This window comes from Carassius gibelio, chromosome B7 (assembly GCF_023724105.1).
Source record: "Carassius gibelio isolate Cgi1373 ecotype wild population from Czech Republic chromosome B7, carGib1.2-hapl.c, whole genome shotgun sequence".
NCBI lineage: Eukaryota > Metazoa > Chordata > Actinopteri > Cypriniformes > Cyprinidae > Carassius > Carassius gibelio.
The window spans coordinates 40,438,663-40,456,757 of NC_068402.1; the positions used below are offsets into that span (position 1 = coordinate 40,438,663).

The window sequence follows — 18,095 nt, forward strand, 5'->3', positions numbered from 1 at the left end:
TGTGTGTGTTTGAGCGTGAAGATAAATGTGTGTCTCTCGCTGTGTGTCAGGCAACAGAAGGCCTACATCGCCACGCAGGGTCCTTTAGCCGAAACCACAGAAGACTTCTGGAGGATGCTGTGGGAACACAACTCCACAATCGTCGTGATGCTGACCAAACTCAGAGAGATGGGCAGAGTGAGTGCTTGACAGCCCATTATTTATTCATTTATTGCATGTGATTTAATCTGAAATTGTGTAGTAGGTAGATAAAAAATATATATTTTCTTATAAAATGTGCTCCAATAATATTGACATGTTGTTGCAAACAAGACACACACACACATATATATATATATATATATATATATATATATATATATATATATATATGTGTGTGTGTGTGTGTATATATATATATATATATATATATATATGTGTGTGTGTGTGAATATACTGTGAATAAGATTGCAGTTTCACTATTTGCATATGCATTACAAAGTTAATTATTTTTTACATGCAATTATACAAAATAAAACCAAACAAGATTTGTAATGAAGATAAAAATATGTAGACTAATAAGAATAAATGGTGCGTGTTGCACTCAGCATCATGTGCACCGGGCAAATCTTGCAATCTGATATTTTAAGGAATATGATACACACCAGCATTTAAATGCAGCTGGAATTTATTTGTTTAAGTATTTATTAATGAAGCTCTTTTTACATTGTGTGCACTTTGTTGATTATAATGAGAGAACCTGAGTTTAAACGTGAGGACATTTTATTAATCCATCCATTCTTTTCAGTTTCAGTGATTTAGCAGTGGGCAGGTTTAATTGATTTGTTTCTTGTCTTAGTTAGCCCTAAATAATGGGAGGTAAAAACAGTACCTCACGTTTTACTAAAATTAAGGAAATTATTAAAAAACACGCAACCATTTTTTAATCAGTGTATAAACCATAGACTGTATGAAAGCATGGACGTAGTGTCGTCACCCATAGGTAAGTAGGCAGAGCTGGCCGTCGCCATCTTGGCAGCGTGTCACCGCACGTCACTCCTGGATAATCAAAAATGGGCAAAAAGGTGAGAACTCGTTGCTAAAACCACGTCCACCTAGCGCACGGCGGTAACAACAGAGCAATCCACCTGTCACTCAAGTGGCCACGCCCTTCATTATGCAGAATTTTAAGGCTTAATATAATTTAAACGGAATTTTGAGTTATACAAAAATTCACCCCCCTCACAGTCATGAATGGCAATTAGCTATATAGACCAAACTCCGTTTTTGAACCAGGTGGTAAATGTTTTTTCTGCGGTAAAGTTGGGCATTTTAACATGGTGAGTCTATGGGACTGACTCCCTTCTGCAGCCCGCCTCAAGAGGCCAGTCGATGAATTGCAGTTTTAGTCACTTCTTTATTGGCTTCACGAGAGAGAGCGGGTATCTGTTTATATCTGTTTGGTATAAACAGATATCTTTTTTCCAAAGTAGTTATCTGTTAAAATGAAGGACATGTAATGAATAACAAAGTATGTGCATGTCAAAAATGTATGCTGTTTTATTAAATGCTGTTTTTGTCTTTTTCCCCATTTTTCATGAGCTGAACCTTAGAGATCTAAGACTTTTTCTATGTACACAAAAAGCCTATTTCTCTCAAATATTGTTCACAAATCCGTCTAAATCTGTGTTGGTGAGCACTTCTCTTTTGCCGAGATAATCCATCCACCTCACAGGTGTGTCATATCAAGATGTTGATTAGACAGCAGGATTATTCCACAGGTGTGACTTAGACTAGCTACAATAAAAGGCCACTCTAAAATGTCCACCAGAGCTGTTGCCCAAGGCTTGAATGTTCATTTGCCATAAGCCATCTCCAAAGGCGTTTCAGAGAATTTGGCAGTACAGCCCAGGACCTCCACATCCAGCATCTGCAGCTTCAAGAACGTCTGGGACCATCCACCAGGACAGCTGCTGCAACAATCTTTTTCACTATACAGGGCAGATGGCAGACAGCGTGTATGGCATTGTGTGGGCGAGTGGTTTGCTGATGTCAATGTTGTGGATCGAGTGGCTCATGGTGTCGGTGGGCTTATGATAATGCACAGCTCCATGATGCAAGGATCTGTACACAATTCCTGGAAGATGAAAACATCCCAGGTCTTGCATGGCCAGTATACTCACCGGACACGTCACCTATTGAGCATGTTTGGGATCTTCTGGATCGGCGTATACGACAGCGTCTTCTAGTTCCTGCCAATATCCAGCAACTTCACACAGGCACTGAAGAGGAGTGGACCAGCATCCCACAGGCCACAATTAACAACCTGATCAACTCTATGTGAAGGAGATGTGTTGCACTGCGTAAGGCAAATGTTGGTCACACCAGATACTGACCCCCCAAATACAGTAAAACTGCTCATTTTAGAGTGGCCTTTTATTGCGGCCAGCCTAAGACACACCTGTGTGATAATCCTGCTGTCTAATCAGCATCTTGACATGCCATATGTAAAGTGGATGGATTATCTCAGCAAAGAAGTGCTCACCAACACAGATTTAGACAGATTTGTGAACAATGTTTAAGAGAAATAGGCTTTTTGTGTACATAGAAAAGTCTTAGATCTTTGAGTTCAGCTCATGAGAAATGGGGGCAAAATATTTCTTAAATATATACATGCATGTGTGTATATTTATATACTGTATACACAATAAACACATATATTATGTGAATGAAAACTTCAGACTACACTTTTCTGGGGAAGTCGTGGCCTAATGGTTAGAGCGTCGGACTCCCAATCGAAGGGTTGTGGGTTCTAGTCTCGGGCCGGACGGAATTGTAGGTGGGGCGAGTGCATGTACAGTTCTCTCTCCACCTTCAATACCACGACTTAGGTGCCCTTGAGCAAGGCATCGAACCCCCAACTGCTCCCCGGGCGCCGCAGCATAAATGATGAACACTGATCCGGGTGTGTGTTCACAGTGTGTGTGTGTGTGTGTGTGTGTGTGTGTGTGTGTGTGTGTGTGTGTGTGTGTGTGTGTGTGTGTGTGTGGTTAGAGATGGTTAGAGGGTTGGACTCCCAATCGAAAGGTTGTGGGTTCTAGTCTCGGGCGGCAGGAATTGTGGGTGGGGGGAGTGCATGTACAGTTCTCTCTCCACCTTCAATACCACGACTTAGGTGCCCTTGAGCAAGGCATCGAACCCCCAACTGCTCCCCGGGCGCCGCAGCATAAATGGCTGCACACTGCTTTATATATGAAACACAAATAATAATAAAAGAGGCTCAGTCATCTATTAAACGTGTGTGTTTATTTTATCACTTCCATCCGTCAGGGAATCACAGCATGCAAAAAACAAAAATAAATATGAAATAAATAATACTGTTAAACAAGAAAGTAGCTTAAATTAGGTTTCCCACCAGCTCTGTCGCCCAACACAAAATTAATTTGCTGAATGCATAAACCATATTTTCTTGCCCTCGAACTTGCCAATCTAAAGGAAACGCAGTGTATGGTGTTTGAGGTAATTTGTAAATTAACATAGACCTAAAGTCTAAATAAAACAATTTAAAACTAAAACTATTACGTTTATTATACTTGAATATTAAACAAGTGTTTTGTGGCGTGCACCACCACCGGTGGCAGTACACAACCGTGGAGATACAGCTCTCACAGCCTTACATTTCAACCTCAAGTTTGTTTTCTGTTTTGGACTCTCTGTAAACCTTACTTTTTCAATATAATCCACAGTTGTTGGTTTCATTTGTGTTTAATTCAGTGTCTCCAGTATCGTTAATGGAATTTTGATTCATCCGATCATTTTGCCCATTACTGCTAATACTTTTTCGGCTGTGACTGAATGTAATATCCAGATTTTGCCTTACCTGAAATTAAATAAATTGCCACAGATGTTATGATCTCATGTGCTACCGTTGAGAAAACAGCAGCTTGATTTTCTTTCAAATAGATCTGGTGCACATTTTATAATTAGTTTTCCCTTTGCTGAAACCCCAGTGTTAACGACTGTTCCTGCCAGGGCTGGTATTTGTTCTGATGCATTCTGGTTGTATTTTGGCAGTCACATGACTGGTGTATTGTGTGTGTCCATCAGGAGAAGTGCCATCAGTACTGGCCAGCAGAGCGTTCAGCCAGATATCAGTACTTTGTGGTGGATCCGATGGCCGAATACAACATGCCGCAGTACATCCTGAGAGAGTTTAAAGTGACGGACGCACGGGTGAGACTCCAGAGCCTGGACCTGGGATTTGTGTATTATAGTTTATATTCAGTCTGAGTAGAGCTCACAGGCCTCTAATTCCATCACAGCATTTATTCTGATAAACACTCACACATTCCTGCCTCTCTCTCTCTCTCTCTCTCTCTATCTCCCTCTCTCTCTCACGTCTCTTATCTGGGATATACAAAATCACTAAAGAAATGCAAACTCTCTGAGCTTCTCGTCAGGAGCTTTTCAGCCGCCCACATCAGAGGAATTAGTGTCTGGATTCACACACACACACACACACACTCAGGTGAAACCACACGCTTCTGAGCTGTGGGCGGCTGGAGCTCAAAACAGAAAAACACCCAAAACTACCGAGCTGAGACCATGTTTTTATACTTACTGTGGTGTACCCTTTAAATACCAGCTATCAATATAGACTTATATGATGCTTTTCTGGCTTTCTGCTATATCCATATGCTAAATAGCTTTTTAAATATCTTTAAGTCACTTCTGCTCACCAAGGCTACCTTTACTTGATCAAAAATACAGTAAAAATTTAAAATATTATTTGAAATATTTATATGAAATATTATAATTAAACATCTGTTTTCTGTGTGAATCTGTGTTAAAGTGTAATGTATTTCTGTGATGCTCTGCTGTATTTTCAGCATCATTCCTCCAGTCTTCAGTGTCACATGATCTTCAGAAATCAGAATAATATGATGATTTACTGCTCAAGAAACATTTCTGATTATTATCAGTGTTGAACACAGTTGTGCTGCTCAATATTTTGGGAATATGATTTAGAGATGAGTAGGAATTTCAACAGAACAGCATATATCTGAAATGGAAATGTTTTGTAACATTATAAATGTTGTAAATGTCACTTTTGAAATCTTCCTGAGCCCAAACGTTTGAACAGTACTGTATCTTGCTGGCGCTGAGGCATCAGTTTAGTAGCAACATGAGGTTTCTTGATTATTGCTGTTTCTTGAGTTTCTCAGACTGGTTCAGGAGCGTCATGTTCTCGTCATGGGTTTGACAAGCGCAGCATCTGTCTCTGGTGTGAATCTCTCTCGCTCTCTTTCAGGACGGACAGTCACGGACCGTCAGACAGTTCCAGTTCACAGACTGGCCAGAACAAGGTGTGCCAAAATCAGGGGAAGGCTTCATCGACTTCATCGGCCAAGTGCATAAAACAAAAGAGCAGTTTGGTCAGGACGGACCCATATCGGTCCACTGTAGGTAAGAAAGACACGAGTCTGTGCGAGGAAAACTGAGCCGAGCAGATGCCACTGTTCATGAATATTTCTGTGAACTAAATATTGTCCAATAGCAAATACTCCAATAGCATGAAAGCTGATTTAAACACGTCTTTATCCCTCCCAGGAAGTTGTGTTTGTCACCTCAGAAGTGCACACACACACACACACACACACACACACACACACACACACACATACAGTTAACTGTTACCACATAATTTTTCAAATGACATTACTTGAAATTGTTACACCAACAGGATGTGACATCATTTGATTGTTTGTTCTGACGGGAATACAAATACATGATTTGATTCCCTTTATCTATATTTTACACAAAATAGTGTTGACTGTATCTATTAAACTTAACCAATATTATCAATATTTTTACTTAAGATATAATAAATGGTCAAACAGTTATTGGTAACAGGTTAGTGAATTAGCTAAGACTAATAATGAGCAACATATTCATACAGCAGTTATTCATTTTGGTTAATATTAGCTGAGGATACTCCAGCCCAAAATGAAAATGTTGTCGTTAATCACTTACCACATCTCATTCCAAACCCGTAAAAGCTTTGTTCTTCTTGTGACTGTCCCAAAGACACTGTTAAGTAAATTACACGGTCAAGGTCCAGGAAAGTATGAAAAGCATCTTAAGAATAGTATGAGAAAAAAACAAAAATCACTACTTTATTGAACAATTCTCTCCTGTGTCTCTCCACATCATCCGTTTTGAAGAATATCTGCGGAACGCAAACTGCGTACGCTCTTCTGTGTCAGATTTAAATGAAGATAGCGTATTCTTGTGGCGCGACTAACGGTGAAGAGCACACGCTGCCTGCGTTCAGCTCATATACGGCAACATGCCGCTATAGTGATGTTTTTGTTACAAGTTGTCTGTAATGTTATTCTTAAATGTAAACAGTGCATCATCTATATGAAAAAAATGTGCATACATTTCCTGAGTATAGATTTTGAAATCATGGTTAAAATTCTTGTTTGATTTTATTGACATATATAGACTTCAAGGTTTTTACTGTGGGAATTTTGAACTTCTCTTTTTATCACTCCATAAATACGAAAATACTAACAACAGCCAGAAAATATACATTATGTCATGTATCTGTGAATGATATAAAATCAAACCCCTCAGTAAAAACCTTCATTATATAGAGAAGAATTAAACTAAGTTCTGGTGTATGTAAATGAAACTGAAGTGGAGAAACTAACCCCTAACCTTTGAAGATATGCATCTTCACAATGTTTTTTTTTTTTTTTTTAGGAATAAAATCTTGTATAAATCCACTTGAACAAAATATATGAATGAACCCCTCAGTAAAACCCTTGAGAATATAGAGAGGAATGAATATTGCAACCTTGGAAGAAAATAACCCAGCTTGTTAAAACTGAACAGTGCATGGAAAACAGTGTCCTGTCTCAAATTAAATTAGCACAAATATTATAAATGCGGCGCTTCACATCCAGATGAGATAGAGTCAGATTAGTTCAGATGTTGAGGTGTGTTGTTTGGCAGCTCCAGCTGACAGGTTGTGTTGTGATTGATCTGCAGTGCTGGCGTGGGCAGGACGGGCGTCTTCATCACACTCAGCATCGTTCTGGAGCGCATGCGCTATGAAGGAGTGGTGGACATCTTCCAGACGGTCAAGATGTTGAGAACACAGCGGCCGGCGATGGTCCAGACTGAAGTATGTATCCGTTCACACTTCTTCACTTCAGTCAGGATGTAAAACACAGATTAAAACAGCACATTACAGCTAATAACGTCCAGGTCAGGTTAGTGATCAGGCTTTCAGACGTCCTCCCGATGAAGAGTTTCGACAGAACGAGCAGATGCTCGGCTTTGTTTGGCCCGCAAATGCTGGTTCTCATTTATAACGACAAACCCTTCTGGTTAGCCATGCAAATTGGTTCAGATAAGCAATTTCACAGCTAACCCGCACAATGGCCTTTCCCAGCGTCAATGGGGGAAATTATTTTCTGCGATCAATGTGGACAGCGAGGTGATGAGGCTCGAATCTCACGCTTGGCGCAACACAATCCCTGCTCTTCACCTCGCAGACACGCGACACAAAAGCGCGGCATTAGATCCGTGCGACCCTTCACGTCGCAGGCCGCCGGGATGATATGTTGCTATGGAGACGAGAGGAGCCATGCATCCGTGAATTCACAGAGAAATCCATAAATTCGTTCAGAAGGTGTCATGTAACATCGCACATGTGCTTTACCGAAAGATTGTGTTTCAAATGTCAAAGAAAACTAGATTGCCATCATGAATTCATGTCATTTCTGAACTGATGTTCCTGCTGTGATTCATCGATGCATGTAATTCAACATTGCCTTCAAGATTTTGCATTGAAATGCATCAGTAGTAGTAATAGTAGTAGTAATTTTCTCTATTTTTAGACTGTGGTTAAAATGTATTTATTATTTAAAAATATTTAAAAATGCTAAAGTTGTATCCTCTGGTTATGCATCAACACTGATACCATTATTTATATACCATATTAAATTATGTGCTTTATCATCATCAATCATTATTTTAAGATATACACTCTTCAATGATAAGCACATATTTTTCTCCTTGTGAAAAGAAGCACTCTATTTTATAATCAATCACTCTAGTTTTATAATTAATAAAAAGTTATTTATAACAATAATAATAATAATACACTTGAATTGTGAATTGTGTGTGATGTTTACAGACATGTAATTAAATGTTCATTCTTATTAAATACAAAACTATTGTAGTTTTAATTTATATTAAATACCTGGTACATACTGAAAAAAAAAAAATAATAATAATATATATATATATATATATATATATATATATATATATATATATATATATATATATATACCCTGAATGCACTGTAAGTCACTTTGGATAAAAGTGTCTGCCAAATGCGTAAATGTAAATGCATTCAATTTGCGGTTGAACTTTAGAGTGTTTTGACTCATACATATTCATATGTAATTTCATAATTACTTTTTTTCTTTAAAATATGGTTAAAGTATTACTGCATGTGAATGTGATAAACGAAACTAAAATACACTTGAATTTTTAAATAAGTTGCAATTTAGAACATTTAAAATACAGGTGCTGGTCATATAATTAGAATATCATCAAAAAGTTGATTTCTTTCAATAATTCCATTTAAAAAGTGAAAATTGTTCATTCATTACACACAGACTGATTCAAATTCAAATTCAAATATTTTGATGATTAGAACTGACAACTAAGAAAAATCCCAAATTAAGTAATCTCATAAAATTAGAATTACTTAAGACCAATTAAAATAAAAGATTTTTAGAAATTTTGGCCAACTGAAGAGTATGAACATGAAAAGTATGAGCATGTACAGCACTCAATACTGAGTTGTGGCTGTTTTGTCTGAATGACTGCAGCAATGCGGCGTGGCATGGAGTGGATCAGTCTGTGGCACTGCTCAGGTGTTATGAGAGACCAGGTTACTCTGATAGTGGCCTTCAGCTCTTCTGCATTCTTGGGTCTGGCATATCACATCTTCCTCTTCACAATACCCCATAGATTCTCTCTTGGTATTAAGGTCAGGTGAGTTTGCAAGAACAGGGACACCATGGTCCTTAAACCAGGTACTGGTAGCTTTGGCACTGTGTGCAGGTGCAGAGTCCTGTTGGAGAATGAAATCTGCATCTCCATAAAGTTGGTCAGCAGCAGGAAGCATGAAGTGCTCTAAAACTTCCTGGTATACGGCTGTGTTGACCTTTGACCTCAGAAAACACAGTGGACCAACACCAGCAGATGACATGGCACCCCAAACCATCACTGACTGTGGAAACTTTACACTGGACTCAAGCAACGTGGATTGTGTGCCTCTCCTCTCTTCCTCCAGACTCTGGGACCCTGATATCCAAAGGAAATGCTAAATTTACTTTCATCAGAGAACATAACTGTGGTCCACTCAGCAGCAGTCCAGTCCTTTTTGTCTTTAGACACTTCTGACGCTGTCTGTTGTTCAAGAGTGGCTAGACACAAGGAATGCGACAGCTGAAACACATGTCTTGCAGACGTCTGTGTGTAGTGGTTCTTGAAGCACTGACTCCAGTTGCAGTCCACTCTTTGTGAATCTCCCCCACATTTTTAATGAATGGGTTTTGTTTCACAATCCTCTCCAGGGTGCAGTTATCCCTATTGCTTATACACTTTTTTTCTACCACATCTTTTCTTTTTCACCTCTCTATTAATGTGCTTGGACACAGAGCTCTGTGAACAGCCAATCTCTTTGGAAATTACCTTTTGTGTCTTGTCCTCCTTGTACAAGGTGTCAATGTTCGTCTTTTGGTCAACTGTCAAGTCATCAGTTCTCCCCATGATTGTGTAGCCTACAGAACTAGACTGAGAGAACATTTAAAGGCTTTGCAGGTGTTTTGAGTTAATTAGCTGATTAGAGTGTGGCACCAGGTGTCTTCAATATTGAATCTTTTCACAATATTAAAATTTTCTGAGATACTGAATTTGGGATTTGCCTTAGTTGTCAGTTATAATCATCAAAATTAAAAGAAATAAGCATTTGAAATATATCAGTCTGTGTGTAATGAATGAATATAATATACAAGTTTCACTTTTTGAATGGAATTAGTGAAATAAATCAACTTTTTGATGATATTATAATTATATGACCAGCACCTGTACATTATTATTTTATTTTTTTCTGACGTCCTGCACCCATGTGCCCACCTTGTTTCAAAGTGTTCATAAGTATGTTTCGAAACAGTCATGAAAGTGTCTCTCTTTAAGTCACTTAAAGGGTTAGCTCACCCAAAAAAAATTATGTCATTAATGACTCACCCTCATGTCATTCCAAACCCGTGAGACTATCTTCGGAACACAGTTTAAGATATTTTAGATTTAGTCCGAGAGCTCTCAGTCCCTCCATTGAAAGTGTGTGCACGGTGTACTGTCCATGTCCAGAAAGGTAAGAAAAACATCTTCAAAAAAAGTAGTCCATGTGACATCAGAGGGTCAGTACATTTTACATTTACAAATACATTTTGCTCCAAAAATATTCTGAAGATGAAAGGAGGTCTTACGGGTTTGGAACAACATGAGGGTGAGTTATTAATGACATAATTTTCCTTATTGGATGAACTAACCTTTTAAGTGGCATTTCATTCTATTTTATTTCATTCATATTATATTATCTGCAAGTACGTTTTTAACTAAGGGGAGATCTTCAAATGTCAACCCTGCTACCATGACTTTGTATAGTAAACGGTTCTCAATTAAAAAGGTTACATGTAGAAAGGTTGTAACAGCATTGCATTGAAACAGGCTGTTACTGTCAACCCTGTTACCTTTCTGAATAATGTCCAACATGCATTAAATCTCAATTAAAACATCTAGATGTCTAGTTGTGCAGGTTTTATATAAATGAACACACACATCTGATCTGACTGAATGTTTGGCTCAGATCTGACCCGTCTCTCTGTCTCTGTCTCCGTCTCTCAGGATCAGTACCAGTTTTGTTACAGAGCTGGGTTGGAGTATCTCGGGAGCTTCGACCACTATGCAACATAAGATCTTCATCACACTGTCAGGGAGAGGGATCGGCCATCGGACATCCAGCGGTCATTTAATTCTTCTGAGCCATAAATACCTGCTTGTGAAAAGAACTTAAACTCTTCGATTCCATGTTGGATGTGCAACGTAAACCTAGAAATACTTACAAACGACAATAAAAAGACAAATATCCAGGTGGACCAAGAAAAATCACCCCGATCTGATTTTCAAAAAGTAAATGATGAATAAATAAATAGTAATAATGATTATGATGATAATAATAATTTCAGACAGGTGAATCTAGACTGCGGACGTGCGGAATAATCGCTGCTTCGAGGATTTATGAATCATAAAGGAGTCAACGAACTCAGACGCTGTGAGATGGGGAGCTCGAGACACGGTGTAAAGAGAATTTGTTTTGTTCCACAATCAATACGAGGAGATACGTCACTGATGAAGAGAGGAGACTTCATCACGACCACCACCATCATCATCATCCTTGTCGTCATCATCATCGCCATCATTAAAGAAGACTAAACAGAGCTGAAGTAATAACTACGACACGCAATCAGACGTCTGGAGAAACCACACCGATAACACACACCAGCTTTTGTTTCACGTCTGTGGTGTTTTCCTCTCTGTTGTGACAGAAATCAGAGTAGACTGACGATATTTCTCATGGGGTTTTTTTCTGATGTCCTGATGTCGGCACCCATGTACCCTCCTTCATTCATCGTTTTGCTGGTGGTTTGTGGCATTTTGTTTGAAACTCAAGCTGAATCATGGGGTGGGCAGAGTATAAAGGTTAGAAGATATCTCAGTTCTTCCACGAGCAGAGAGAGAGAGAGATGAATAAAGTCCTTATTTATATAACCTTGAAATGTATATTAAAAAAATATAGCTATATAGATGATATAATATATGGGAATGATGGTGGGTTTTCCGCTGGAATGCACATCGGCTGGACGTATGGACACGCATCTTTTCTTGTGCAATAACTAGAAGTTTTACGGCCGGAGGGTTCGATTTGCATTGGTTTAACGAAGGCGGGGCGATCGTCGTCATGTTCATGTGTTCATGGGTCAAAGGTCATCGTCGTGCATCCGTTAGGCCACAGGTACAGAGACGTCCACGTGTTCATTCTTTTGCATTTAGAGTGCCTTATATTTATGCCTGTTCTTTTCTACGATATTCATTTAACGACGTGTATAGTTTAAGTAGTTCATATACGAGTATTTATCGATTGATTTCCCATGCGTACGGATTTATAGTCTATGAAATTATATATGCAAATACGTAATTCCATCATTACTGTTTAATTTTCTGTGGCCTTAATTTGGCTCAGAGAAAATAAATATGACAAGGGTACGACAAAGAAAGAAAGCGCACGTTAACCGCCAGGCCTGATACTGTTATGTCATTTCTGTTATGTTATTCTATATTAATTCCCCAACAGCAGCGAGACAAATTAATTCTGTCTTTTTAAGACCAAGCCTTAGCATCAAATTTCTGGTCGTTTCCAGTTATCAGTGGTGAAAAATGGTGGAAAAGAAACGGCAAAATAAACGAAAGACCCTGAAAAACCTGCAAAGCTCTTGCTGGGAAGATACTAAGAATTTTAACATGCCAATTTCACGACTAGAATATTATGATTCAAAACTTGAAACTCTCTGGCTTTGTGGATGTGCATTCCAGATGCCCCCCCCCCCCTTCTTGTTTTAATTAGATGAAATGTTTTATTGTTTTGACTCTTTCTTTTGTTGATTTTGGATGTTTTTATCATCACATGTCGAGCAACAGGCAGTCGTTGCGTAACTGTCAGCGCCACCTAGTGTTCAGCGCTTCAATGTGCTCCATGACGGCTTTTCTTTCCCTGTTCTGGATCTAATTTGATATGCATGAGTTCAACTGCAGTGGGGGCGAGTAAGAAGAATTGCACTTTGTATCTCTTTATCTCTATGCACTGCCCTACTGATTCCGCACCCATTACAGATTTTACTTGAACCCGACTGTACGAATCTCCTTCAGACTTCACTTGGTGTGTATGTAAATAACAGAGGAAAGAGACTACCCAAGTAATAAGAGAGAAAGGAAAAAAAAGATTAAGAGAATGGAAAAGCAAATTGGTTGCGGAAAAAAATAAAAGCATCTTTAGCAGGTGATTTTGAAGTGTCACTTCTTCCCCGTTGAAAGACTGAAGCGTCACGAGCGCAAACGTACATTTGGTGTTACTCTCACATCTGGATGCATAGACTGAGATTAATTCAATTCAATTGTAAAGAAAAAATGGCTTGTTAAAAAAAAGAATCATGAAATTACCTCTGATTAGTTGTAAATGTAAACTGTTTTGATTTAATTATTATTATTGTTTTCTTTTGTTTGTTTATTTTTTTTCTGAATGAATGGAGTGCTTTTTATTTTCATACTTAGATGACATTGGTGAAAAGACACATCTGTACGAGAAGCCGTCCTTCTGTACTTTGCTGACACAAGTTCCATTTGTTATAAATGAATTCTATTAAAAAATATAAGTGTTATGCAAACGTGTTTCCTTCCTTCCCTCATGTGAGACGACCACCATCAACGGGGATGAATCCTCCAATACTTCAACCCTGTTGTGGTAAAACATCGCAGTGGTTTGTATTGTTTATTTATTAATTAATTTATTAATTGATTAATTTGTAGACACCCCCCCCCCCCCCAGTACAACAAACATTACCTGTAAGTAATGTGGTGTGGCTATATTTTTTTAGTTAAAGCTATTATTGACATTTTTGCACTGACCTTCAACCCTTCTACATTTTGGATTTAATAGAGTTGACTGAGTTATGCATTGTATTTATTTCTGTTACTGTACGAAGCACAACAATAATGGCAGTCAGTATAGTTAGTGTTGGGTGCTTATAGTTGCTAGTTAGGGCTGCTGGGGATATTTTTGCACTCGTTTAACCTTGTAACATTTTAATAGAGAAAAGTCATGGATTGATAGATCTATAGATTGATTATATCTTTTTCAGCATAATGATTAGTAATATATATTAGTAATAGGGGTTCAGGGTTTATGCAAACAGCACATGTTATTTTATAAAGGAAAGGTAAAAAATAAAATAAAACTACTGTTATTTGTTTTACTCCATATCTACATTAGCATTCTGTCACGTTATTCAATTATTATGCATGCCAAGATGAAACAATCTCAATTATATATTTTTTTTCAGTTGATTTGTTGATTGCATTCCTATTCTGCAGTATGATTTTTCATATTTCATTAATTTTCATATTTTTAACCATCTTCAGGATGTTGCACTGCAGCACATTTAGTTTTGTGAAGCCAAATGTGAATCTGATAGAAACCCGGTGAATGAAGCCATGTGAAGTGAGTGTAAATGCCTTCCTGAGCGTCTCGTCCAATCCTGCAGAGATTTCTGATGTTTTATGTCACAAGAGAGAAACAAAATACAGGGAGAATGATCTGATGAAAGACGGGCGCTTACGAGAGCAAATGGAGATTTGAGAGAGCAAGCAGTAACTGGATGAGGGTTAATGATTCACATGTGCTCAAATCCCACAATGTTCAAAACTCTCCTGCCCTCCTTCAGGTTGTCTAGCAGAAATAAATCTGCAGTTACGTCACATTTAATGCATTCCACAGGGCATAATGTGGGAAGTTTGTATTTTGTATGAATTATTCAGTAAGACGCCATTTATAATTTGCAGCACTGTAACATGTCTAAATGGATGAGGAGGTGGCTGAAGGTCTGCTTGTGTGCTCCTGATGCATGGAAACACACATAAGCTTTGCACAAATCCTTATATTTAGCGTTTGAAGGTTACCCTGTTTTCTGGAGTGGCTGTCATGACAACAGCTGAAAGTTAGATCTGTGACAGGTAAGCAATGCAAGGTAAGATCTCAATGTTGTGAAAGTTTTGATTTGTCTGCTGCACTTCTGATCTTTGTGTTGATTTTCATGTATATACATTTATTTCTTCTCAGAATTGCATCATAGTAATTTTACATATTGCCATTTTTACTTCTTTCTTTCTCTCTCCCTCTCAGAATTGAGTTTACACATTGCAGTGCTGTTTCTGACATAAAATATTATGTTCAATAAATGTTAAATGGGCTCCATCGCACTCGTGAAGCCGCAGTCCCTTCATATCGATTCAAGTATCACATAATATTGTGCAGAGTTTGGTAATGTTGGCGTGAATCTCTCTGCACCTGAGCGCCGCAGCACTGAATAAAGCCTGTGCCGTTCACTTTGACCTCCGGGCACACGGTGTCGATTATTCCAGGCTGGCAACAGCGAAGACTTCATCAGCCTAATCAAAATAAATCACCAGAGCAGCAGAAAGTGAGCGGCGTTAAGCTCTTTGCCGTTTCCCCTGAGACCCACGGCCTCTTAACGGCAAGCAAATCCATTACAGCGGGAGCAGATGTGTCCACTCAGCGTTCAGAGCCGGTTTGGCCAGAAAACCCACAATACACCGCTCGACCGCCATCGAGGACTCCTGTCATAAAACCGGCTGTGACCAAACTGCTGTAATGAGAAAAGTGCATTTCTCAGGGATGGTGTGTGGACAATTCACACTTCTTGCTGTTCCCTGCAGCAGGAATCAGCCTCTAATTCAAATAAGATGTCAAGTGCTGATCTTTTTATTTCCTGTGATAGTCAGAGGCGGTTTGGAGTTCGGGATAATTTCAGCTGATAGTCGCCCTGCTGGAACCCTATCAGGCTTTTTCTGGAAGCTTGGACAGAATAATAATTAGGAATAAAATTGCTGCAATGGCTGAAGAAATGCTCTCGGATTGTATATGATGAGCTGCAAATGGTTGACCGTGTCTGAAAGAAAGTTTGCCTCATGTTGCACTTTAATATCCACAATCATACACAGCATTCACAACACAGATATGTAATCTGACGTATTTCAGTGTGAAACAATTTGTAAAACTAATGGAATGCATAGTCAATATAAAAACCTGGATGAGCAGTAATTACTGTGTTAATTATAGGGCCTAAAAACTCTGCATGTAATAAACTAGAATGCTTTCTAAGACTCGATGGCTGTCATTTATTCGTCATCAGTTAGGAACCTAGGTGTCCATGCATTTATGACCTCAAGGTTAGATTATTGTAATGCTTTATTGGGTGGTTGTTCTGCACGCTTAGTAAACAAACTACAGCTAGTCCACAATGCAGCAGCAAGAGTTCTTACTAGAACCAGGAAGTATGACCATATTAGCCCGGTCCTGTCCACACTGCACTGGCTCCCTTTCAAACATCGTATAGATTTTAAAATATTGCTTATTACTTATAAAGCCCTGAATGGTTTAGTACCTCAGTATTTGAATGAGCTCCTTTTACATTATACTCCTCTACGTCCGCTACGTTCTCTAAACTCAGGCAATTTGATAATACCTAGAATATCAAAATCAACTGAGGGCGGCAGATCCTTTTCCTATTTGGCGCCTAAACTCTGGAATAACCTACCTAACATTGTTCGGGAGGCAGACACACTCTTGCAGTTTAAATCTAGATTAAAGACCCATCTCTTTAACCTGGCTTACACATAACATACTAATATGCTTTTAATATCCAAATCCGTTAAAGGATTTTTAGGCTGCATTAATTAGGTAAACCGGAACCGGCAACACTTCCCATAACACCCGATGTACTTGCTACATCATTAGAAGAATGGCATCTACGCTAATATTAGTCTGTTTCTCTCTTATTCCAAGGTCACCGTGGCCACCAGATCCAGTCTGTGTCCAGATCAGAGGGTCACTGCAGTCACCCGGATCCAGTACGTATCCAGACCAGATGGTGGATCAGCACCTAGAAAGGACCTCTACTGCCCTGAAAGACAGCGGAGACCAGGACAACTAGAGCCCAGATACAGATCCCCTGTAAAGACCTTGTCTCAGAGGAGCACCAGGACAAGACCACAGGAAACAGATGATTCTTCTGCACAATCTGACTTTGCTGCAGCCTGGAATTGATCTACTGGTTTCGTCTGGTCAGAGGAGAACTGACCCCAACTGAGCCTGGTTTCTCCCAAGGTTTTTTTCTCCATTCTGTCACCGATGGAGTTTCGGTTCCTTGCCGCTGTCGCCTCTGGCTTGCTTCGTTGGGGTCACTTCATTTACAGTGATAACAATTCACATTTTCATGGATCCTTAAAAATGACCTAAAGTGCTGTATTATTCATGCCAGGCCAGTAGGTGGCGATGTCACTTTCCTGTAGACTGAACACATAATACAAATGATATCACTATATTCACAAATTTTCATTTTTGTAGTTTTCACAAAGACAATAACAGTACTGTTTTTAAAAGTTTGTGTTTTCAGGCCCCCAAAACACTGTTGTGGTGTAAATGAATGGCCAAAACACGTATAAAGTATTAATCATTAAAAATATCTCCAGTTTATAACTGATCCGAGATCAAGTAAAAATCACATGGACAAAACTATGTGGGTTCATTGAGATTGACAGCTAGCAGCAATCAGCTAATATAAGTTTCAGGAAGTAGTGTTTCGAAAGCTATTAGACAGTCTTTGCAAATCAACCAGCTATTGGAGAAATCACAACATGTATTCAATACAAACTCTGATTTGAAAGAAAAAATGTTATTTAAAAATTTGACAAAAAGACTCAAATACAAGACTGTGGAAATATTGTTTACCTTTATTGAGGTAAAGAACTGCAATGCTATGAAGCAGAGTGAATGATATAATCAAATTAAAAATTGAAAAATATTCAATTAAATAAAACAACGTATGTACAAAGAAACAAAAGATTCAATATTTATCACAAAAAAAATGCTTTTACAAATATTAAAATAGTTTGAGTAAGTAGCGAGTCAATCAGTTATGTCACTCGCAGTGCTTCATGGGAGTGGGTGGAGCTAAAGTCTTATTTTGCTGCTATTTGCTCTCTTTGATTCTCTGATTGGTGGTGATTTCATTGCAGAATCATGTGCAACATAGTTTTTCACTAGACATTCATCTGTTATGTTTATAAAAAAGAAAGAAAAAAGTTTAAATAATGAAAGTTGATAGCTTCAA

General features: G+C 38.6%; 3 protein-coding genes across 39 annotated transcripts in view; 1 reads left to right on the top strand and 2 right to left on the bottom strand.

Annotated features, from left to right (window-relative positions):
• Positions 1 to 13,571, top strand: part of LOC127962334 (receptor-type tyrosine-protein phosphatase delta-like) — a 398,656-nt gene extending 385,085 nt beyond the window's left edge. For all 36 annotated transcript variants that reach the window (XM_052561877.1, XM_052561880.1, XM_052561892.1 and 33 more), the window contains 5 exons: positions 51 to 177; positions 4,087 to 4,212; positions 5,291 to 5,445; positions 7,036 to 7,171; positions 10,978 to 13,571. In XM_052561877.1, the coding sequence (XP_052417837.1) occupies positions 51 to 177; positions 4,087 to 4,212; positions 5,291 to 5,445; positions 7,036 to 7,171; positions 10,978 to 11,046 (613 nt within the window). In that variant the 3' untranslated portion in view covers positions 11,047 to 13,571. The remainder of the gene's footprint in view (positions 1 to 50; positions 178 to 4,086; positions 4,213 to 5,290; positions 5,446 to 7,035; positions 7,172 to 10,977) is intronic.
• LOC127962387 (histone H2B) overlaps positions 1 to 18,095 on the bottom strand; it is a 966,021-nt gene that overhangs the window by 688,232 nt on the left and 259,694 nt on the right. The window lies entirely within an intron of this gene.
• The window catches only part of LOC127962369 (histone H3-like), a 931,300-nt gene that overhangs the window by 686,784 nt on the left and 226,421 nt on the right, over positions 1 to 18,095 (bottom strand). The window lies entirely within an intron of this gene.